Source organism: Galeopterus variegatus, unplaced genomic scaffold, assembly GCF_000696425.1.
Source record: "Galeopterus variegatus unplaced genomic scaffold, G_variegatus-3.0.2 Scaffold153, whole genome shotgun sequence".
Lineage (NCBI taxonomy): Eukaryota > Metazoa > Chordata > Mammalia > Dermoptera > Cynocephalidae > Galeopterus > Galeopterus variegatus.
In genome coordinates, this window is record NW_007726264.1 from 427,293 (window position 1) to 453,720 (window position 26,428).

A 26,428-nucleotide genomic window follows, 5' to 3' on the forward strand; every position below is an offset into this window, starting at 1 on the left:
ATCCCGTTGCCGGTCCCCGGTCCGGTACGGGGGCAACACTGAGGGTTGCGATCCGTTGCCGGACACGGAAAATAGACAAAAAGACAAAAAAAAAAAAACTCCTAGAGTTGATAAACGATTTCAGCAAAGTTGCAGGATACAAAATCAACACACAAAAATCAGTAGTATTTCTATACTCCACCAGTGAACATGCAGAAAAAGAAATCAAGAAAAATAGCCCATTTATAATAGCCACCAAAAAAATAAAATATTTAGGAATAAAGCTGGCCAAGGATGTGAAAAATCTCTACGAAGAGAACTACAAACCACTGTTGAGAGAAATTAAAGAGGACACAAGAAGATGGAAAGATATCACATGCTCTTGGATAGGAAGAATTAGCATTGTGAAAATGTCCATATTACCTACAGATCTACAAATTCAATGCAATTCCCATCAAAATTCCAATAACATGTTTCTGTGAGATGGAAAAAGCTATCCAGACATTTATGTGGCACAACAAAAGACACACATAGCCAAAGCAATCCTGAGCAAAAAAAGAAAAGCTGATGGCATAACACTTCCTGACTTTAAACTATATTACAAAGCTACAATAACCAAAACAGCATGGTACTGGCACAAAAACAGATAGACGGATCAATGAAACAGAATAGAGAACCCAGAAATTGACCCATATGTCTACAGCCATCTGATTTTTTACAAAGGCAGAAAGGCTACAACCTGGGGAAGAGACCACCTTTTCAACAAATGGTGCTGGGAAAACTGGATACTCATATGTAGGAGAATGAAACTAGACCCTTATCTTTCACCATATATCAAAATCAACTCAAAATGGATTAAAGAATTAAATATACACCCTGAAACAATAAAACTCCTTAAAGAAAACAGGGGAAACACTCCAGGAAATAAGAGTGGGTACAGAATTCATGAATAGGACCCAAAAAGCACAGGAAACTAAAGGTAAAATAAACTAATGGGATTATATCAAACTAAAAAGCTTCTGCACAGCAAAAGAAAATCAACAGAGTAAAAACAACCAACAGAGTGGGAGAAAATATTTGCTAAATATACATCTGACAAGGTATTAATAGCCAGAATATACAAGGAACTAAAACAACTTTACAACAAAAAACCAAATAACCCAATTAAAAAATGGGCAAAGGAGCTGAACAGAAATTTCTCAAAGGAAGATTTACGAATGGCCAACAGACACATGAGAAAGTGTTCAATATCACTCAGCATCCGGGAAATGCAAATCAAAACCACACTGAGATACCATCTCACTCCAGTTAGGATAGCTAATATGCAAAAGACTGAGAATGATAAGCGCTGGAGGGGTTGTGGAGAAAAAGGAACTCTCCTACACTGTTTGTGGGGCCACAAAATGGTGCAGCTTTTATGGGAAATGATATGGAGTTTCGTCAAACAATTACAGATAGATCTACTATATGACCCAGTGATCCCACTGCTGGGAATATACCCAGAAGAATGGAAATCATCATGCCAAAGGGATACCTGTATTCCACCATTTATTGCAGCTCTATGTACAATAGCCAAGAGCTGGAACCAACCGAAATATCCATCATCTGAGGAGTGGATAAGGAAACTGTGGTACATCTACACAATGGAATACTGCTCTGCTATAAAAAAGAATGAAATACTACCATTCGCAGTAACATGGATAGACTTAGAGAAAATTATATTAAGTGAAACAAGTCAGGCACAGAAAGAGAAATACCACATGTTCTCACTTATTTGTGGGAGCTAAAAATTAATAAATAAATAAACACCAAAACAAATAAAGGGTGGGGGGAAGAAGACAGAATAACCACAAAAATTCCTTGAACTATTTAAGCCAAGTACACAGATACGATGTGGAGGGGGAGGGGAAGGGTGGAGAGGAATGGGTAAAGGGGCATGAAAATCAAGTACAATGTATTTTGAGAAGTAAAATTAAATTAAATTAAATTATTTTTTAAAAGGGGGTTCTTGAAATTGGATGATTTATCTTCCCAGCAAAGGAATGGAAACAATTTGTGAAGAATGTAATTCAACTCCAAAATATTTAATTTTCTGATTAATTGATTCAATCTCTTTTGCCGTTTTATGGAATCCCTGGCCTTCGTGCTATGATTCTGTCTTTGAACTTTGATGTTTACACCTTATATTTCCATCAACTCACATTTATCCACACTGGGTTTTCTCTAATAATATTGTGATCAATTACAGGAAAGGTCTTTCAAACAAAAACAGCACGCACAACTTTCCCAGCCCCAAGGGCTGTGTTAGTCAGACAGTAAACTCATAGAAAATGTGAGTCAGACAAGACAACTTTCCTAAAGCTAATACTTAGCTTGAGTCTGTGAAGACCATTTATACAAATGTCTACCACAGAGTACGTGTGTCAAATCTTACTTTTCTCCTTTGCCCAAAGCAATGCAGGAAGCTGGTTTTGACTGTTCCATATAAATTGATTTCAATAGAAAATATTAGTTGGCATTAGGGGATATTGCATATAATTAAAGCCCTAGACATGAGCCAAATTTGAAATATTTCTTATCATGTTAATGTCAAAATGTATGATATTCAATGTGGTAAACAGTAGTTTCAGTGTAAATATTGTAATTTTGATATGGAATGCATCTTCCTGAGCATTACACCTGGAAGAATTTTGTATTTTTCACTGGGCCACTGTGTTTTTCATTAGATTACTAAACGGTTCTTATTAGACTTGTGCTAGAACTTGCACTATTACAAAATCGGGCTCACTAGTAACAAAACTGGTGATATCACCAGGAATCCCACCTGGACACTCCAGCAACATGGCAACACTGGAATTTGTATGAAACGCTAAGGAGATTCAGTACAATTCTGGTTTTGTACAGACCTGAAGAAGTATATTTCTAGGTGAGCAGGGCACAGAAAAAAAGAATCAGCCTTCATTCAGACAACATCCTAAGCGTTCATTTTGGTTACTTCAGTTCCAGAATTTATCACAAAATGATACACATCACTGCTTTAGAATGTACTGTAAAAGCTGTAGCCTTACCTGAGCAGGGCCAAAAGGCTTTACTGTAAATATGCTAGATAATTTAAGAGGACACTCAAGTAATCATTACATCAATAATTTAATGTGTTTTCTTTCATCTAAATGTGTCCAGAGGCAGGTAAGAAAAGAACTACTTATACGTCACAAAAGAAAAATTGTCCTTTCCCTTGGCTCAAAGTTGCATATAATATGTAGAAATTAAAATTGGTTTAATTGAAATTTGGTTGCAATTTGAGACTTTATAGTTTCCTTGGGCCACCTACTGCATTCTTTTTAATGAAGCATCGACTAATAACAGCATTAAAAATATACTGATTTCATTCTGTTCTACAGATGTTTCAAGCAACAAAACACTTCTTTTGTCTATTATAACATCAGCCTCAAGAAAATAGAGATGCCCCCAAAACACACCTGACTGTCCTTAGATATATGTTTCTATCTACTATTAGCTTATCTACAGCCTTCCAAAATATATTCCAATTTTATTTTTTTCAATAACAGCTTTATTGAGATATAATCCACATACCATAAAATTCACCCTTTTGGATGCCCACTTCCACTGCTTTTATTCAAAATAGTACTGGAAGTCCTAGCAAGAGCAATTAGGCAAGAAAAATAAATAAAGGGCACCCAAATTGGAAAGTATAAAGTCTAACTATTCCTGTTAGCAGATGGCATGATCTTATATTTAGAAAAATCTAGATTCCACCAGAATAACTGTTAGAACTGTTAAACAAATTCAGTAAAGTTGCAAGGTACAAAATCAACATATAAAAATAAGCAGTGTTTCTAGATGCTAATAGTGAATGATCTGAAAAAAATCAAGAATGCAATTCCATTTATAGAAGCTCAAAAAAAAAAAAAAAAACCTAGAAACAAACTTAGCCAAGGAGGTTAAAGATCTGTAAAACACTGATGAAAGAAATTGAAGAGGACACACAAAAAATGGAAAGACATCCTATTCACCTGGATTGGAAGAATTAATATTGTAAAAATGATCATCTAACCCAAAGTGATTAATATGAAATCCCTATCAAAATAACAATGACACTCTTCACAGAGATAGAAAAGAATCCTAAAATTTGTATGGAACCACAAAATACCCCAAACAGCCAAAGCAATCCTGAGCAAAAAGAACAAAGCTAGAGTTCTCACACTGCCTGACTTCAAAATACACTATAAAGCTATAGTAACCAAAATAACATGATACTGGCATAAAAACAGACTTAGAGACTAATGGCAGAGAACAGAAACCCAGAAATAAATTCATGTATTTACAGCCAACTGATTTTTGGCAAGAAAATACATTGGGGAAGGGTTAGTATCTTCAATAAATGGTGCTGGGAAAATGGGGTATCCATATGCAGAAGAATAAAACTAGACCCCTATCTCTCACCATGTAAGAAAAATCAACCCAAAATGGCTTAAACATTTAAATATAAGACTGGAAACTATGAAACTACTAAAAGAAAACATAGGGGAAATGCTTTAGAACATTGGATAAGACCTCAAAAGCACAGACAACAAAAGCAAAAATAGACAAATGGGATTATATCAAACTAAAAAGCTTCTGCACAGCAAATGAAACAATCAACAGAGTGAAGAAACAACTTACAGAATGGGAGAAAATATTTGCAAACTATCCATTTGACAAGGGATTAATATCCAGAATGTATAAGGAACTAAGGCAACTCAACAGTAGATAATAATAATAATAATAATTTGATTAACAAATGGGCAAATGGTATGAATAGATATTTCTCAAAAGAAGACATGCATATGGCTAACAAATACATGAAAAATGCTCAATATCACTAATCATCAGGGAAATGCAAATCAAAACTACAATAAGATATCATCTCACCCCAGTTAGAATGGCCACTATCCAAAAGACAAAAAATAACAAATGCTGGTGAGGATGCAGAGAATGGGGAACTCTTATACACTGTTGGTGGGAATATAAATTATTACAGCCATTATGGAAAACAATTATGGAAGTTACTCAAAAAACTACACATAAAGCTACCATATGATCCAGCAATCCCAGTACTGGGTGGTTATATATCCAAAGGAAAGGAAATCAGTATGTGAAAGAGATATCTGCACTCTCATGTTTATTTCAGCACTATTCATAATAACTAAGATATGGAATCAACCAAGTACCCATCAACATATAAACAGATAAAGAAAATGTGGTATATATACGCCATGAAATATTATTCAGTCGTGAAAAAAGGAATGAAATCCTGTCATTCGTGGCAGCACGGATGAGCCCTGAGGACATCATGTTACATGAAATAAGCCAGATACAGAAAGACAAATATTGCATGTTCTCAGTCATGTGTGGTAGCTAAAAAACTGATCTCACAGAAGTAGAGTGTAGGATAGTGGTTGGTTATGAGAGGGTGGGAAGGGTAGGCAGAGGGGAGGACAGGGAGAGATTGGTTAATGGGTACACAATTACAGTTAGACAGGAGGAACAAGTTCTAGTGTTCTATAGCACAGTAGGGTGACTATAGTTAACAATCATTTATTCCATACTTGAAAGTAGCTAGAAGAGAGGATTTTCAGTATTCTCAACACAAATAAATGATAAATATCTGAGGCGATGGATTTGCTAATCACCCTGATTTAATCATTATACACTGTATACATGTATCAAAATATCACATGTATCTCATAAATATGTACAATTATTATGTCAATTAAAAAGAAAAATTTAAAAATTCGTCTATTCAAAGTATACAATTAAGTGATTTCTAGTATATCCACAGAGTTGTGCAATCATTATCAAAAATTTCAGAGCACTTTCATCACCCCCAAAATATACCCTATACCTATTAGCAGTTGCTTTCTGTTTCCCCATCCCCCCATCCCCTAGAAACCACTAATCTACTTTCCATCTCTATGGATTTGCCTATTCTGGACATTTCATATAAATTAAATCATACAGTACGTAGCCGTTTCTGACTGGCTTTTTTCTCTTAGTATGTTTTCAGGGTTCATCCACATTGTAGCATGAATCTTCATTCTTATCATTGAATAATATTCTTTTATATGGATATACCACATTCTTTTTAGCCATTCATCTGTTGATGGATGCAGGTTGTTTCCACTTTTGTTTATTGCGAATAATCCTTCTAAGAATATTTGTGTACACAGTTTTTTGTGTGAACATATGTTTACATTTCTCTTAGGTATATACCTTCAAGTGGAACTGTTGGGTCATACAGTAACTCAATGTTTAACATTTTGAGGCATTTCTAAGCCATGTTTCAAAGTGGTTACATGATTTTACATTTCCACCAGCAATATATGAGGGTTCTAATTTCTTTGCATCCTCAGCAACACTTACTAGTGGGGTTGGAATGGTATTTTGTTGTAGTTTTGACTTGCATTTCCCTAATGACCTATGATGTTTAACTCTTTTCATGTGCTTAGTGGCCATTTGTATGTCTTCTTTGGATAAATATCTATTAAAATTCTGCCCATTTTTAAATTGGGTTGTTTTTTATTAGGTTGTAAGAGTTCTTCATATATACTGGATAAAAGTCCTCTAGATATGTGATTTTCAAATAGTTTCTCCCATTCTATGGGTTGTCTTTTTACTTTCTTGATGGTATCCCTTGTTGCACAAAAGTTTTTAATTTTAATGAAGTCCTCTTTATCTACATTTTCTTTCTTTCTTGTGCTTTTCATGTTGTATTTAAGAAACCATTGCCAAATCCCAAGTCATGAAGATTTACTGTATGGTTTTCTTTTTTGAGCTCTGTAATTTTAGTTATTACATTTAAATCTATGATCCATTTTGAGTTAAATTCCATATATGGCGTGAGGTAGGGGTCCAACTTTATTCTTTTGCATGTAAATATCCAGATGACTAAAAACCATTTCCTTACAGATTTGTCCTGGCTTCTTTGTCAAAAATTAACTGACTATAATTGTAAATCTTTATTTAGGGACTCTCAATTCTATTCCATTTATCTATATGTTTGTCTTTATGACAAAATCACATTGTCTTGATTACTGTAACTTTATAGTAAGTTTTGAAATCAGGAAGTGCGCGTCCTCCAACTTTCTTTTTTATCAAGACTGTTTTGAATTTTGGAATTATCTTGTCACTTTCTGGAATATACCTAGCTGGAATTTTGAGACGTAGTATGATGAATTTATAGGTTCATTTGGATAGTATTGTCATCATAACGTTATTAAGTCTTCTGATCCATGGACATGGGATGTTTTTCCATTTATTTAAATCTTCTTTAATTTTTTCAACAGTTTTTTTGTAGTTTGTCATGTATCAGTCTTACACTTCTTTTGGTATATTATTTCTGAGTAATTCTTTTTGATGCTCTTATGAATTGAATTGTTTTCTTAATTTTATTTGGGGGCTATTTAATAGTGCATAGAAAAACAAATTATTCATGTATATTGGTCTTGTATTCTGCGATCTCGCTAGACTTATTTCTTAGCTCTAATAGTTTTCTTGTGGGTTGATTAGCATTTCTCTATACAAGATCATATCATCTGCAAACAAAGATCTTTTTACTTCTTCCTTTTCAATCTGGATGCATTTTATTTCTTTTTCTTGCCTGATTGCCCTGCCTAGATGACTCCAGTAAAATATTGAATAGAAGTGGCAAGAATAAAATTCTTGTCTTGTTCATAATCTTAGGGAGAAAGATTTCAGTCTTTCACCAATAAGTATGATGTTGGCTATCATTTTTTTTTTTTTTGTAGATGGCATATATGAGGTTGCAGATGTTCCCTTGTATTTTTAGTTTGCTGAGTGATTATAATATAAAGGGCATAGGAAGTTGCCAAATGCTGTTTCTACACCTATTGAGATATGTATTTTTTTGACTTTTATTCTATAAATATGATGGATTATATTGATTAATTTTTGCACATTGAACCAACCTTGCATTCTTGGAATGAATCCCACTTGGTCATGGTGTATAATTCTTTTTGTATGTTGCTGTGCTTGGTTTGCTAGTATTCTGTTGATAATTTCTGTGACTATATACATAAGATATATTTGTGTAGTTTTCTTTTGATGTCTTTGTCTGGTTTGGGTATACTGGCTTCACAGAATGCATTGGAGAAAGTTCCCTCTTCTGTTTTTTGGAAGAGTTTGTGAAGGATTGATGTCCTTGATTGTGAGGGATTAATTCCTCTTTTAACATTTGTATAATTCACTAGTGAAGGTTTATGGCCTGAGATTTTCTTTGCAGGAAGTTTTTCTCATTACTAATTCAATCTCTTTTCCTATAAGTCTATTCAGATTTTCAATTTCTTCTTCAGTCAGTTTCAGGACTTTATGTCTTGTCTTTCTAGGAATTTGTCCATTTCATCTTGGCTATCTGATTTCTTGGCAAATAGTTGTTCATAGTATTTTTATAAACCTTTTTATTTGTATAAAGTCTATAATAATGTCTCCTCTTTCATTCCTGATTTATTACATCTGCTCTCTTTTTGGTTGGTCAACTTTGTTGCTCTTTTCAGAGAACCTTGATTTTCCTTATGGTTTTCCATTCTCTGTTTCATTTGTTTCTTCTCTGATCTTTATTACTTTTCTCCTTCTGCTTGCTCTGGCATTAATTTATTTTTAAATTAAATTTTATTTCTCTCAAAAAATTTTTAAATAACATAAAATGGAAAAAGGCTTGTAATAAGAAGGAAGACTTTTCTTCTCCACCCCTTCCAATAATCCTCCCAGAGTAAGCCACTGTCATCATTTTAGCTGCTGCTTCTAGTATTGATTTGCATGTTTTTATATAATATGCTTAAACCAGTGACTTAATATTGTGTAGAAAATACACCTCTTTTAAACCATTCCTTCCTCTCACACACAACTTCAACACCTATCCTTTTGATATAAATATCACATTTTTAATAAAATCAATCATCAGTATCTCAATTAATGGTTACAAAAATATTTTTCACTACAGAATCAAGTGGTATATTATGATTTTTAAAATTTCTTTGTGAACTTTTCCTTTTTCCTAGAATTAATGATTGCTTTTCTTTCTCATTTGATGCCTTTAGTTTTATTGGAGCACTTTCTTGATTGCTTCCCAAGAAATTGTACATGGGAGGTAAAATGTTTGATTCCTTACATTTGAATGATAGATTGGTTAGAGATAGAATGTCACATTAAAAATAATATTCTCTGAAAAATTTTGAAGGCTTTCAGTATAGTAATTGCCTGAAAGAATTTTATTTTTATTTTGAAAGTTATTGTTTTTTTCTTTTCCTGGAAACTTTTAGGATCTTCTTTTTATCCTTGTCGGTTTTCAATTTCTTGATAATGTGTGTAAAAAAGTAGGAAGTATGTGGCAGCCCTTCTCATGCCAGAGGCTTTCTCTCTATCTTCTTGTTTTGAATCCCTTACATTATGCCTCATGTCTCAATTGCAGACCCTCTCTTGTTCAATAATTTTGGAGAAGGCGGCTCAGGTTTAATATATTTTCCTGAAACTTATTTCATTTCACCCGCATGAATGCTCAACTGACAAGTCTGTATTCTCAGACTGCCATAAGGAGTTATTACTTGAAATTATCTGAATCAACTGATATTGAACAACTAGAAATAAGCATAATATGCAGGTTTGAAAATTTCACTGTACATTTTCACTTTATGTTTATCATTCAATTATGGCTAATATAAGCACTGCTTATTTCTAATCAAGTTAGAAAATGTAATTCCCAGTTCTGGGATAACTTTATTCATATAGTTGATTTTAGTGTAGAAATTTGTCAAAGACTTTTGCATCAATGAACAGTATAAATATTTCAGAAAATAACTCTGGTAGATATTTAAAAAATAATATAGAAAAGGTTTCATAATAAATAGAGTGATGAAAAATTTTCAATAAAATGTGCTAGAATATTTTTTAAATAAATGGAAAAAATAAATTCAAATCCCTGCTGAATGCACGTATACCAAAATAAGTTTATAGATGGATAGAAAAAAATCCCCAAAGAAAATGCATGCAAATATCTATTTAGCTGCATTTAGAATGGGAAAGAGTTTCTAATCCTCAAAGTCCTGGAGAAAATTCAAAGGGAATAGATTCAATGGTAAAATTACATGAAAATTCAAAACTATTTAATTTTTTAAAAACTATAAAAACAGTAAAAGACCAATTATAAACTGCATTAAAAATATTGACAGCAAATATAGCAGAAAGTTAATAGCCTTAATATTTAAAGAGCTCTTGTAATCAATTAGAAAATCATTAAAATCCATAGCAAAATTAACAAGGTTGTGGACACATAATTCCCAAAGCTGAAAAATGTAACCAATAAACATGCAAAATATTATCCCTACTAATCAATGGAAATTAAGAGTAACATGGCACCTTTGGAAAGAAAACTGATAGGCTGATAATTCTCAATGCTGGCAGGGGTATACTTGTACGCTGATGGAGAGAGGGAAATTGGTAACCTTTCCTGAAATACTACATGAAACTGTGGATCAAGACTATCTTAGTCTGCTCGGGCTGCTATAACAAAATATCAGACTGGGAGGCTTGAACAACAGACATTTATTTTTTACAGTTCTGGAAACTGGAAAGCCCAAGAGCAATGTGCTGGCAGATCTGGTGTCACTGAGGCCCCACTTTGCTTCCTACTTTGCAGATGGTTTTCTTGTCATTGTATCCTCACATGTCATAGAGCAGAAAGAGAGGAGGCAAGCTCCCCTGGTCTCTTCTTGTAAGAGCACTAATCCTATTCATGAAGGCTCCATCCTCATGACCTAATTACCTTCCAAAGGCCCCACTTCCAAATATCATCAGATTAGGTTATAACATATGAATTTGGCAGGGAGACACAAACATTTAGTCCATAATGAAAGCCTAAAATGCTTATGCCTTTAATTCAATTACCCCAGTCCTAGAAATCCATCTTATAATACAAGAGATATGGTCAAAGGTTTATACACTTTATTATTTAAAATGTTGTAACAAGTAAAATTCCAACAATAGTAGAATAGTTAAAGAGACTATAATATGACTATCCAATGGAATATTATTAAGCCTTTACAAATCTTGTTATAAAAATATTTAATTAATATTTAACTTTTTATAATAAACATTAAATACAAAGAGACAGAAACCTGATTTTTAGGCAAGCAATTTTATTAAAAACTTTATATTCATAAATTAATTCTGAAAACAACAAGGGTATATAGTTTACTAAAATGTTAATAGTGATTATCTGTCCTTGGTATTGATATGAGTAATTTTATTTTCTCATTAATATTTTTCTATATTTAAAAATTTCATAATACAAACAAATCATTTTAATAACAGAAAAATATTAAATATTGTATCCTATAGTGGAAGCTTGTCTTATAACTTATTTCCTCCACAGTAACCCTTATATGTACTTTGGCAGGATTTCTTTGCAAGAATGCTCCAGTAATATCCTAATTTGCTATGATTAATTAAGTAGGTTGGAAACCCTGTTCTTTAGTAGCGCTTTCATCAGCTTTGTCACAGTCATAAAACGTTTTAGAGTTTACAGTCTTCCCTTTTTTCCTCCTTTAAGATGAAAAAGTACTTTTGATCTTAAATCCTATAGAACATATTTCTTTAATTCCCTTTCAATTTTGCACCAATGTTTTCTGAAATGATCAGTCAGAACATCATCATCGTAATTCCTTACATTTTTACAATGATTTCACAGAGCTCATCTGATTTTCACCACAGCCCTGAAAATAGGTAGCACAAGTTTCCTAGTCCTGTCTTTAAAAATTAACACTTGTCTAAGGTCATCATAAATCATTAAGGTGTTGTGCAAACCCATAACTTCTGATTCCAGATCTACTGTTCGAACCTTAGAAATTATCTAGTTCAGTTCGTTTGTCTTATAGATTAAGAAAATGAGGCACACAGAGTTAAATGACACGGCCTAAATCATGGAAGGAATTAATGCAGACCCATTCTTCCCTATCTGAAACTGGTACTCTCATTTATCACGCAGAGATGAGACCTGAGTACTTTGCATGGATGTTTCAACAAATATGCACACTCTTTAATTCACTATGCAGTGAATAACATAATTTTTACTAAGGTTTCCTTTGGAATTCATGTACCATTTTACAAGTTTTGTCCTTGCCCTGCCTAAGGATGCCTCTGAAGCAAGTTAACATTTTGGGAATGTTGGGAAGACATTTTGGGAATACAGTGGGTTTAAGAATACTGTGGAAGTTGTTAAATGATGAAAACATGTTGCAATAGTAAAGCAAGTACCTCAGCGCATTTACCTTTATTGTTACTATTGTTAACTGATTTCCAAGATAAATCTTACGTATAACAATGTTTATCCTGACCATCTATTATTGTTATCTAATCATCTTTTTAATGGTGTTTCTTATGCAATTTTTGCTGGTTACTTATTGAAGCATTTAACTTTCCAATTAAGTGTAACATAGACTATTCATTAATCTGTTGCACAGACAGTTACTTCAGGACTGCTATATGTCAATCATTGTGTAAAATAAAAAATTTTTAAAAAGAAATAGACAAAATATTAAAAAGGAAATAGACAAAATCCTTGTGCTTAGAGTATACATAGCTTAGTATAGAAGACACAATTTAAATTAATTCAAAAAATATTTGCTGAGCATTATCATATGTCAAGAGGGCCAGACTATAAAGCATGAGCACCTAAAGCAGGCTAATAGCACCCTCAGATTTATGATCCCTAATGATTGGTTGAAGAATTTTATAGTAGAGGCAAAAAGAACATCATCTTCTTATTAACAATAGTTGTATATCTTTTCTGTTCTTGTACATAATGAAGGATCTATTGCTTGTAGTTTTCTGAACCAGGAAAATTCCTGATAAAACCCATATGAAGCCACTGAGCATTTAGACAATAAAAAGCAGTTCATTCTTTGTAGACAACACTCCTCCATTCAGTTTTAGAAATGTAGCTGGCTTCACGTGTTTATGACAGACCACTATTGGCTGAGCTGGTCTGAGGATTGAAGACATGGCCTAGCCTGTAATTGGGCCTGTTACTGAGGTAGATAAGGGCTGCCGAGGAATTTTTTAATCTGCATTTCTCAGAAAATAAACATAACTTTATTTTCTCTCTAAAGAAATTGCATATTCCTGGAAATTGAGGTTTCTCCTAAAATGTGAGTTGGGAGATTTTGACAGATGTTTAACATCTTTGTAGTGATTTCTCTTGATACCTGAATCAGTACAATCAACTTCCCCTTTACATTAGTCTGTTTCTGTTACTTGTAACAGAATACCTGAAACTGGGTAATTTATAAGAAATGAAATTTATTTCTTACAGTTTTGGAGGCTAGGAAGTCCACAGTCTAGGGAACACATCTGGTGAGGGCCTTCTTGTGGATAGTGAGTGACTCAGGGTATCACATGGAGGATGGGCTGAGCAAGTGTGTGTTAACCTTCCCCCTTGCTCTCCTTGTAAAGCCATCAGAACCACGCCCATTACTCCATGAATGGATAAATCCACTCACAAAGGCACAGTCCTCACAGTCCAATCACGTCTTAAAGGTCATACTTTTCAAATACCATCACTGGATTTCCCACCCTCTTTAACACTGTTACAATGGAAATCAAGTTTGCAATACATGAACTTTTGGGGGGCACATTTGAACCATAGCACCCTTACTTTAAAAGTCTGTGAACCTTCCTGAGAAATGTGGCATTTCTCCTTCCTTTTAATATTGAGAGCCATCCTTTTGCACGTGGACAAAATGAAACACAGTTTATCTGTTTGTGGGTATCTTCCCTCCCTATATCCACTTTGTTGTTGATTTACAAAGAGTAAAATTCTACTATAATAAGTTCTTTCTTCTCTTTAATGTTATATATCCTGCAACTATCAAGTGCTTTTTCACCAAAATTATTGCTCTTTATTTCAACACTGCATCACTTCATCATGTTATTTAAAGCACTTTAAGTGAAAATCAGAGTTCCAACTACATGTGGTTGAATGTATACAGTACCATGGATGAACACATACTGTCAGATAAACACAGGCCTTCTACATCAGATAGAAATTGTCATATAGAAAATTTGTTGTTTTCAGGGAGAGAAAATATTTATACATTTGACAGGAGGAAAAAAGTGCTATGGTTTAGGAATAAAAGATGTAATGATCAAAACAATGAGAGCTGTAAATCACTGAAAAGTAAAAGCATTGTGAAAACATATGCAAGCTTTTATTCGTTTTGCAATGGCCGTGGCATAGTTGAAGTTGAGAGTTTAATATAAAAATAATTTCTCCCTAAAGTTACTCATTCATTACTCATATTTTAAAACCTTTGTGTTTTATTTCTCGTTTTAATGAGCATGAGCATCAGTCTGTATCACCAAATTAGAAAGGACTCTAATATGTGAAGAAAAGAGGGCAAAAATCATTGCAAGTGAATTGATTCCTCTGAAGACCAAATTTACCAAACTCAGATCAACTCTTTCTTTTCCCATGATCCACATTTTTAGTTACATTTCCTGGAGGGTGGCTCGGCACAGACATACTGATATTACACTAGATTACCTTCAGATTGCTGATTAATGAATGATGCTCTTCCAGCTGTGACTGGACAAGACACTCTAACATATCAGACCTCTTTGGTAAAGCAGTACAGGAAGGTGGGAAAAGTAACCCACCACTAGAAGCAGAGAACATTGCCCTAAATTTAAAAATAAAACAGCTGGTATGATTCTTTATGTTAATCTGTGAGCAAATTGATTCATGAAATGAGTAAACAATATACTTAGGAACTTAGACATTGTAACAGTTATATTAAAACCTCCTTGTATTCCTTCTTCAGAAACTGGATGGCAATATTGGACACTTGTAGCAAATTGTGAACTGAAAATACATTTTTGATTCCCTCATATGTTCAAGTCATTATGACAGGTGCCTTGTGGGGGCATAATTTCTTTTTAATTAATAATTCTTACCATTCCAGTAGCGTGATAACTATGTAGATTCAGAGACCATATGTATCTGAAGAGTGAATATTAATATCTTTAAGTAACAGTTATAATTTTGTTATCTCTATCTGAAGCCTGTTCAGATTCTGGCCTTGCTCATTGCAGACTGCAGGCTTCAGCACTGTGCCACAGCACAATGTACACTTGATACTTAAATGCCTTTGGCAGGCAGTCGCTCTAGAAGTTCATTTAAGATGAGAATATCACATGCTGTTTAAAAATTATAACAAAGGCTATTTCAAACATTGAATATGGTGATCATAATAATGATCTTAATGAACCTTCTTCATTTGGAAGGATTTGCAGAACTTTTCAAATGATAGATTATAACAGCCCAAAGAAATTTTAAAATTACTTATTTAATAGGGACTCTTGTTGGCAAGCATTTTTTAGAGATGTATTTTTTATGCATCTTCCAAGAAGATGATAAGTACTTATTAGAAACTTATTTAAGAAATTTGGTCTACTCCTCAGAACAGTGAACAATGAAGATATTTTCTGAACTCTTCTGAAAAACTGTTGCTAATTATGGAAAATTAAGTGCAAATAGTACCAACATAGCTATTAATACCACAAATTTGAAGGATGTCCCCTGAAAGAAAGCTACAAATTTCATAAAATAACAATTTTGAAAATGAATAAAGCCTATCACCGTATGCCATAGCTGTACATTCTTATCAGAAAATTATATTGTGGTTTAAATTTGGAAGACCTGGTGGAATCTAGAAATGTTGATCTCATAGGAGTACAGAGTAGAATGGTGGTTGCCAGGGGCTGGGGTGGTTGGGGGGAGTGTGGGGGAGAGGTTGGGGATATATTGGTCAAAGGACAAAAAATTTCAGTTAGACAGGAGGAATAAGTTCAAGAGATCTATTGTACAACAAGTTGACTATAGTTATGTTCTTGAAAAATGCTGAGTGGATATAAATTGTTCTCACCACAAAAATAACTATGTGAGGCAATGCATATGTTAATTAGCCAGAATTAGTCATTCCACAATGTATGTATACTTCAAAACATCATGTCGGACACAGTAAATAAATGCAATTTTATCTGTCAATGTAAAAAATAAAATTTTAAGAAATTTGGAGGACCTGACCTCTAGGGTCGTTTAATTCTGAACAATTTTGAATATATGTATATATAATGTATATTATATATTTCCATAGAAGATTTTAAATAAATGCTGTGATTCTCTGGGTGAACCACCATGAATTATTTCATAGCTCTAAGAGTGTTCAGAGTAAGTTTGCCATTATTGACGTTAGCCACACACTGAGGAATGTTGCACAGACATGTCATGGGTTAAAGCAGCAGAGCCTATGTTCATTTTTTGTTTGTTTATTAATATTATTATTTTTTTACATTCTATGATGTTGTTGTAGAGCAGTTGGGGGTGAGGGGGAAGGAAATAGGGTGGGAGAAGGAGGAAGGAGGAGGGGCGGGGTTGATGCCTGTGGCACCCCCCTCATTCCTGCATGGGAGACCAGGGGTGTAGATGTCAGGGGTTTGTGGCTGAAGCCCTCGCCCCCCTGGCCTATGTTCTTGCTGGTCACTTGTGCTTCTGCTCTTTCTACTTTCCAAGATAAGGTGCTAATAAGGAGATCTTTAAAATTGCCAACACTGCACCTACTATAGGCTGAGGCATTTTTCTATTAAAGTGTTATCTGAGGAATTTAAAGGTCTGTAAAGAAAATGGTGCACATGATGATTATCTGTCAACAAGCATACATGCACTGGATCTCCCTACAGGGTTTAGGCAGTGGAGTGACTGAGAACGGCATCCAGTGCTCTTGTATCTGGTAAAGAACAGGAGATCTGTGAGGGGTCCTGAGGGCTGTTGGAGGAAATGTAACAAAGGGTTGAAAGGGGACTGCAGTCAGCTGATTAGAAGTCAAGGGACTCACACAGAACCATGGGAGAAGGAAGGGATCAAGAGAAATGTTATTTTTAAAGACAGATCCCACAGAGTTGCTGGCCAAGTGGCCAACGTTTCAACCAGAAACAGAAAAGAAGTTTGTTCCAAAGGAGGTTAAATTAAAGGGCTTAGCTATAGCCTGCGGGATTGGAGTAGAGAGAACAAGCCAAAGACATGACTTTAAAGACTGGACCCTGAAAGCAAGCTCTTCCTCCAAAAAGAGATTGAAAGCTACCATCATGTCTTTGAATCAGGTTAAAGAAAGTTTGATGTAATGCTTAAAACAAGGTATTCTATATTCAGATGGCCTAGGTTTAGATCCTGCCTTTACCACCAGTTGTGTGACATTTGTAATTCATGCAATAGGTCTGAGTCCCAGGAAAATGGGGGAAATAGTACCTACCTGGTAGGACTGCTGTCAGGATTAATTGAGTTAATTTATGTAAAGCACTACAACAGTGCCTAGCAGGGGGTAAATTTCAATTCATAATAGGTGTTGTAATAATAATAATAACTATATGTACCAGCCACATTATTATTATTATTATTATTATTATTATTATTATTTCTACTTTTCCCAAGTTAAAGATTCAGATAATGGCATTGAGCACCTGGTGTGCAGTGCTGCTCATGGCAGTTTTTAATTGCTGAGCCCTTTCTTCAAACAAAAATAAGTAATTAGAACATATAAAGCCCAAATGTCCCTGAATTGGATGGTGCCTGGATCACTCCCTGCTGCCCCTCCCTCTCCTGACTCCCAAGAGGACTCCTAGGGCACCACTGTGGAGCACATTTGGAAAACTGCTAAAGCAATGGAAAGAATCCAAGGCCTAGAATCGAAGACCTGGAGTCTGGTCCTATCTGCCATTAACAGGCTGTGTGATCTGCATGCAGCAAGTTAACATCCTCTCTGGGCTTCAGGTTCCTGATCCATCTACTATAAGAGTTCGACTAGCTCAGCTGTTTTCAAACTCTGTTTCCTAAAGCCCCAAGAGTTCCAGAGAAGTGCACCAAGAAGATTTGGGGAATGTGGGGAGCATGTTGAATAAGGAGAGGGGAACCCACAGCCTCGAAAGCCAAGGCTCCTCCTTTTATATGTTGGAATTCCATATTTGTTTGAAGAATAAGTACCATTGCTAAAGAAATTTTGACTAGATGAACTTAAAGGTTCCTTCAGTTTCAGTTATTCTAAAGTTCTTCAGAAATTTACAAAATTTATTCATTGAACCAAAGTAGCAGAAGTGAGAATATGAATGAAAGCAACAAATCCTAAATCTGAGGAAACCGAATAATGGGGAAAACAGTATGGACTATTCACAAGGCACTGTGCAGTGACTAAGATATTTCAGTATCTCTGATATCTAAAGAAAAGGTGAAACCTCTGCTGCAAGAACCCTATCTTAACAATTTGGCTCATCGTGTACATAGGGAGAATAGACTGACACAATGGCAACTAAGATTATGGATCAACAAGAAATATTAAGATAGGAATATTACATACTTACAATAAGAAGACAACTGCAATGGACAATTATTTCAACATTGTACATTGTAAAGACTTTTCTTGGTGGTTAGTGATTTCAGGAAATATGTCCCTTCCAAAGCTAATGCCACATTAAAATTCTACATTTATGATGATTGCTGTATTGGAAGTGTGTGTGAACTCAGACACTCTTGTCCTAATTGATTTAAACAATGGATTTAGATAAATAAAATTACTGTGTCTTATCTAGACATAAAATCTGTACTGACTAGTAAGTCCGTAGGCTGCGTTTATGGTTTGGATTAGCCCTATGTTTAGTCCTCCTCGTTTTCAGCTTGCTGAAAGCAAAGGAAAACCTGTAAACATATGTGACTATAGAATGGTAGCATCCATTTATGTGTAATTTTGATAATGATTAATATGCAACAAGGACTGACTCCCCCGTAGGCTTTACATATGGTGTAAGTTGAAGGCTGCCCGATGACGTTCCTCTCCAATTATATCTCCCTTCCACCATTCAGAACTCTCACTAATTTAGCATTGAGCATGTATGTGTGTGTGTGTTATATTTTCACAGCATAACATATTTCACTGCTGAAATACGTTAGCTTGGAGCAACATCACCCATTAACACTTCAGCATGGATTAGTTTATCAGATGACGACTTTCAGAGAGAGTTGGGTCCTGGGGGACTGTCAGTGGGGGGGGTAGTAACAATTCCATGAGGCTGGAAATCAGAAAGGTCTGTGTGGGGAAGGGGAAGGTACAACCCCACAGGGGACAGAACAGGGAATGTTGGGAGCCAGGAGACCTTATTGGGCCCAGCAAAGCACAAGATGTTGATCAAAGGGTGACATATGGAGGGGAAATGAAGAGGCCAAACTTTACCCTCTCTTGAGCTAGCACAGCACCTTGGACATCACCCGTCTTCTGCTCATGATGGCTGAATCAAGTTACTTTTGTCCTAGAGTGGTTTTGACTAAAACTAAAGACAACATTTAATGTTAAGGTTTTTGATGTTGTTAAGATTGTGTATGGCTTATTTTCTAAAATAATGTTTCTTAAAGAGAAACGATTTTCTTAAATTTGTTTAAATAATACATTTTGTGCCAGAAAAATTTTTTCGAGAGGGGAAACATTTCATATGTGAGGCACAAATAATTCTTCCTTTAATAAGACATTTCTTATTATAGCCATTGAATAATACATCTGCTGCAAGGATGTTATTTTTTTCACCAAGCCATGTGCACAGCTCTGATTAGAGGCAGTAAAACATGCACATCTCCCATAAATGGTGAATTAGACCCAGTTTGGGAAAAGGTATATTTTATTATGACAGATTTTGTTATTATGAAAGCTCTAAATAGCTCTTTTTTTAAAAAAAAATACTTTCTTAAAAAAAATGTAATTCCTCGTCTCAACTCTCTATGTGTCATGGGGACTACTGATTTCAGAAAAAAGTACCTTAAGAGCATCTTTCTCCAGTGCTAATATTATTACTCCACAAAACATTTTATATCAAGGTCTCCTGAAGAAGAAATTTTAATAAGCATCCTTTCTATATTTTTTCTTCTATCTAGGCTTTATTCACATCTGCTGTTTTTAGAATAAGCCCATAAATGCTACAATATCTTTATAAAGTAAAACCAGAAGATAATTCTCAGCCCAGCTTCCTTGCTTTAAACCTTCACTCTGTTGTTCATTTATATCCCTATTCAGATGCACTCGTTTTTAAAAATCATGTTCACGCAATGAAGTTTAAGATAAGGTTTTTTAAAAGTTTAAGTAATATTAATAACAAACATATTACAAGATTTAAATTAACCTTGTTCTATTCATTTCCAGGGCTACAGCAACACACAGGGGCCAGGTTATTTTCAAAGATGCTTTAGCCCAGCAGTTGTGTGAACAAGGAGGTAAGAGTCATATTTGACTTGTTCTTGATGATTGTGTCCAAATTATTCATGGTAGCTCCTATGTTCTATGTACTAAGTAAGCATTTCATTACTGTTACTTGATCATAGTGCTTTAAAAATTGAATTATTGACCCCTTCATATCCCTAATAATTATTTATTTATTAATTATTGATAAAGGTCTATAGACTCCTGAAAATACTGTGAGCAAACCAAACCAAAAGAAAATTTATCTTATTTTTATAATTTTTTTCTGATGAGTTATCTTTAGTTATCCTGGAAATACAAATCTTGGTACAGTCAGCCTTCTGTATCTGCAAGTTCTGCATCCATGCACTCAACAAATCACAGATCAAAAATATTAAAAAATAAATTAATTAATATACAACAATAAAAATAATACAACTAAAAAACAATACAGTAATAACAACTATTTACATAGCATTTACATTGTATGAGGTATTATCAGTAATCTAGATATGATTTAAAGTATAAAAGGAATGTGTATAGGCTATATGCAAATACTGTGCCATTTTATATGAGTGACTAGAGTATCCACGGATTTTGGTATCTACAGGGGTCCTTGAACCAATACCCCGCAGATACTGAAGATTGACTATAGTAATTTTAAATTCTACAAAAGCACATCTGCTTAATTTACCACTTAAATTTCTTGTTAAATTTGTTGAAAATACTCCTGATTATTGCTTTTAATATTTGATTATGTTATACATAATCATGTGTGCAATGTCTGTGGACTTGTTTCAACTGTGTGCACTATTAATTTCAGGCTTGTGGATAGATATTGTATTATTTGAGGTTAAATTTTACATAATACTAGATATGTATGAAGGGGGCTCATGAACCATTAAGTGACTTCTGCTTTTTGACTGCCTCATGCACATCCAGACTCTCATCTATACGGATTCTCACAGATGCATGCACACCCTTGTATACACAAACACACCACAATGAAAAGGTAAAAACCAGGATTCATGCTCCCATGCAAATTTGTTCCTCCTACCCTTTGAGCTTCTACCTACTTTGCGTTTCCATTGTAGCATTTACCACTTCATGTAGACTTTTCCTCTGAAAAGTGGTAAATGCTGTCCCTGAGAGACTGAGCTTCTGAAATATAGGGACTATGTCTTAATGGTCTTTGGTTCCCCAAAAGCTGGCATAGTGCCTGGGATATAACAGTCTTTCCAAAAATGTTGATAGATTGGATACAACTTTGTCTCAGCCATACATATATATATTCCTTGATTTAAGCATCTTGACAATGAATACATTTGAAGTCAATCTCTGTAAATGTGAAGCCATTTTCACCGATCGTAGGTGTATTACTAATTTTTGTTCGGAATATTCTGGGGGAATTGGTTAACTTAAGGATTACATTCTTGAATGTAAAGGAAATTTCTACTAATTATCTCTCTGGTAAAGAAAATCTAATGGGCTTAGGAGAAAAATGAGGAAAAATTATATTGGTTTTTAAAAGGACCAAGAAAATATCATTTTTTATTAGTTGTGATATAAACATCACAATATGGGTTTATCTAAGTAATGGGGTACCTGATCATTATTATTCACAGACTTCTGATTGTTTACATACATAATTCTTGAATCAGAACACTCCATCTTAATTATAGTTTCAAACATATTATCAGTAATCTTCAGTTAAATAGATTTTTATTCTGTGACTTTTGAAAATAATGCCTTTGTAGGTAGGCTCAAAAATTCTATCATGACGTAAATCTTTTTCTATACTATGAAAACTACCATGTTACTGAAAATATAGAACACCATATAGCAGTAAACATTAGTGTCCTGAAAAATGTGTAGTGTCAGAAAAAGATGTCTAATTGTATTAACATTTACCATTACCTAAAATCTGATTTCTTTTAAGCCTCGAATTTTTGAATCGTTTTTATTGTAAATGAATGATGTGGGTTGGGTTCATTTAAAATGAAAAGAAAAAGCCAAGAAAAATCAGTGGGGAAAAAATTCTCAAACAGTGAGGGGGGAAAAAGTTTACATAGTAGAATTTCACAGGAACATGACTTATATGACTTACATACATGATGGTGGTAGACATGGATGTTATTAAAATGCTGTACAGCTGAGGACCAGAAGGAAAACATGAAGCTTTTTAACAGCACCTAATTCATTGAAATAATATCAATCCATCCAAGATAAGGTGAAAAATAATACTAACAAGAGTGATGGTGGTTTTCTGCCATCAGGAAATAATAATGAAAATAATTGGTGCTATAAAATGTATATTTATTTTGGCCCTATCTACCTTTAATTAAAACATTAATTATCTCCTCAAATAAAATAACATAATTTCAACACGTAATGATTTTCTATGCACTGGATGAGGAATACTAGTATATTTATTAGAGAAAAAAATGCCAATCACAATGTACCACAACACAGTGCCTTTCAACTATACTCAGTAGGTTTGTTAATTTTAATTAAATTAATGCAAACAAAGCAAATTTTGTTTTGTGGAGCTTGAGGACAGCTAATATTACGAGACTGAATTGCCGGCTAAATATATTGAAAAAGTAAAAGGATTAGAAAATACACTAGTGATGTCTTAGGTAGTCTGTAATCTTGATCCTTTTTCTTACAAAATATTCATTGAAAGTCTTTATTCTGCAAGCATGTATCTAGCACCTGCAAGACTTCCATCGTAGGGTCCTAGCTCACAATGCTAAGTACAAATAGGAAAGAGAACAGGACCCATTTCCTGTTCTTGAGGAACTCACAGGCTAGGATGTAAATTGCAGATCAGTGGATCACAGAGGTAGCTAAGTTTGCCTTGGGGCGTTAGGAAGCGCATCCCAGGGAGCTAGTGCTGAAAGCTCAGTGCTGTTTAAGGACAAAGGAGAGGAGATTCCATCTATCTCCTCCTTCCCATTTCCACGGACCCACCTTAGATCAGGCCCCATCATCTCCTTTGGGAATTGCTTAACAGCCTCCTCCTTGTTTTTACCTCTCCCATTTCCTTAGTGCCTGTACAGAGCTGCTACAATGAGCTTTCCAGAATGGAAATATGATTCTATGATTTTCCTTCTAAAAACTCTTCAATATCTCAGTTGGAAGAAATAGTTTATCTTCCACGTAAAATCCCTACTGCTAATCACAGCATACGAGGGAAATCCTTTATCACAATCTGGCTTCAGTTTGCCTCCTCCAGCTCATATCTTGTCATCTTCTCATTTCCACCTTAAAACTCTCTGAATGCACCTCACTCTGTCACCTCAGTGTTATTTGCACCCCAGACCCTCCCAGTTTTCTTTGCCTTTTATGTCTTTTTGTTCTATCTCAGGCTTTTAGACCCTACTTTTCTGGACCCTACTTTTCTGGACCCTACTTTTCTGAGTATTACGTCCTCCAGAGAAAAACATCTGCTTCCCCTCCACCTTCCCCTCAAGCAGTTCTAGGAGACTCTCATATATAACTCTCTATACATAATTCTCAAGGCTAAATAGTCACACAAATGGAAACACTTTCAACACTATTATTTGTCAGACTCCACTCTAGGCACTCTACAAACATCAACTCATTTAAACATTTAACTCATCAACTCTTTGCAGCACCCTCTGAAACAGGAACTTTATTATCTATATTTTAAAGATTAGGAAACAAAGGCACAGTGAGAGTAACTTACTTGAGTATTCATTCATTCATTTGACAATTATTGCATATTGTAATAAGAACATGATCACAATGACCTGTCTGCCATTAGATATAAGTTCCTCGAGGGTAGGAACTGTGCTTTTTATTACCTAATCTCTAATAGCTCTCATGATATCTGGTGCACAGTATGCACCCAATAAATGTGTACTAAATGAATGAATGAACAAGTGGAATAAAATAGTCTGATAGATGTAGGAAAGAGGAAGCCACCCAGCACCTCATTATAGCTTATAAAGCCATGAGGCTGGGGTAGGTGAGTGGAGCAGATCATAAAGGACCTTTGCTGCATGCACAGGGGTTCGACATTATTCTGCAGGCAGTGTGAAACAGGAGAGTGATATGAGCAATGTATGTTTTAGAAAGAAAACTGGGGGTCGGGGGTGGAATACGCTGCCACGGTTAGGAAGCTAAGGGATCCTAAGTTAGGTCTTGGAGGCCTGAAAGAAGAAGATATGTTAGAGAGACCTAGAGAAGGTATGAGCGGGAGTGAGGGCCAGGAGAGGAGCAAGATATTAAATTGGATCTCAACATGTTGTCTCTGAGGAAGTTGCAGGACTCTCCAGCAGTCTGCTGAGGAAAGAGGCCTGTCACAGGCCAGGGTGGCAGGGAGATTTGAGAGCCATCAGCATCCCGATGCTGCATAAGCAATGTGTTCATCCAGGGAGGTCCCCAGGAGAAGGGAGGAGGGAACTGAGTGTGGAAGGCTAGTGACTGAATAGGAGCAGGAAGAAAATGGAACTTTGGAAAAGAGGCAAGCTGCAGAGCTGGGGGAACTCAGGGAAGAAATTTCAACAGTGTGAGGTATTTGATAGGGGTCAAATGCTTCTGAGAGAATGGAGAGGATGAAGCACAGTTTAGAAAAAGGCCTCTTTTTCTATTCCATCCATAATGGAATACTACTCAGCCATAAAAAGAATGCAATTCTACCTTTTGCAACAACATGGATGAGCCTGGAGAAAATTATCCTAAGTGAAACAACCCAGGTACCGAAAGAAATATCACATGATCTCACTCATAACTGAGAGCTGAATCCATAAACAAATGAACAATAAAGAGAGACAGAGAGAAAGAAATAACAATCACAGTAATACTTTGAACTTTTAGAAAACTAGAGGTGGAAAAGGGGAGGGGAAGGAAGAGGGAGAGGGGCTAATGAGGAATTGGTCAACAGACACAAAAAATGATTGTGTATCGTAATGATGAATAAGCTAACTATACTGATCTAACCACCACACTTTCTACACAATGATTGAAAATCAACGTTGTACCCCACATATATATATATATATATATAATAAAGAAAACGGCCTTAGGATTTTGCTATTAGAAGGTTATTGGCATTTTGGCTATAGATGAGGGTGGTTTGAGGACAGAGTAGACTACCTGAGGCAGCCTTGTAGTGTGGAAAGCTTCTTGCTCACGCTCTGGAGTTAGACAGTCAAGGGAAGACAGATTACATGAGATGAGAACTAAATGTGAAGCAGAGTTTAAAGTCAAAGCTTTGGAAAAAACCTGGGATTAAAGAAAAGGAGAGAAATAGGGCAACGAGAGGGGAAAACAGTCTCAGAAGAAGAATGTGTTACCTCTGTCTCTCTGTCTCTCTCTCTGTCTCTATCTCTCTGTCTCTCTGTCTCCGTCTCACTCTCTCTCTCCCACCCACCCTCTCTCCCTCTCCCTCTCCACATGTATTTATCGGCTCCCAGCACCTTGCAGCCAAACACGACCAGGAACATGCCTATAGTTGAGCAGGTTGGGTTTCATGCTCATTCCGGTGGGGTAGAAGGCACACCATGGGGAAATGTTGGCATCTCAATAAGAGGATGTTGCAAAAGGAGATATTATAAGATTCAGTCCTGTATTTGGTGATTTGGGGTAGGGTTTAAGGAAGTGGGGCTTTGCTCTGGATTGGATGCTACCAGGAAGTGCGGGCTATTCTACAATTAGGTATTTCAATAAATCTATCTGTAGGAAGGGCAGAGAAGAGGGAGGCTAAAACTGCAATTGGTAAAGCAGCAGTAGCCACTCCTACTCACCAGGAGAGTTTGGTACTTTGTGACATGGACATTGTTAAACTTGTGTCTGCGTTCAGACGTGATTAAGACATGGACGTGTTTCTACCTTGATCATCACAGTCACAGAGTAGCCTTGTCTGAAGTTGATGTTCTGTGAAATTGTTTATGTTCAATGGGAGAACACTGAGGCCCTGCTGGGAGTGCCAGGCCAGCTCCTGGAGGTTGAGGAGAGAATGCCGGTGAGCAGTCATTCACTTCTGGACTTGGGCTTTACAAGGGCTTTTGAATCATAGAGAAGTGGATCAGGCTGTATCTGTGTGACCTTACTCTCCAGAGTCCCTGGCACATAGTACAGGC

General features: G+C 35.3%; 1 protein-coding gene across 2 annotated transcripts in view; it reads left to right on the top strand.

Annotated features, from left to right (window-relative positions):
• RELN (reelin) overlaps positions 1-26,428 on the top strand; it is a 472,813-nt gene that overhangs the window by 177,133 nt on the left and 269,252 nt on the right. For both annotated transcript variants that reach the window (XM_008592225.1, XM_008592230.1), the window contains exon 4: positions 20,283-20,353. In XM_008592225.1, coding sequence (XP_008590447.1) covers positions 20,283-20,353 — 71 coding nt within the window. The remainder of the gene's footprint in view (positions 1-20,282; positions 20,354-26,428) is intronic.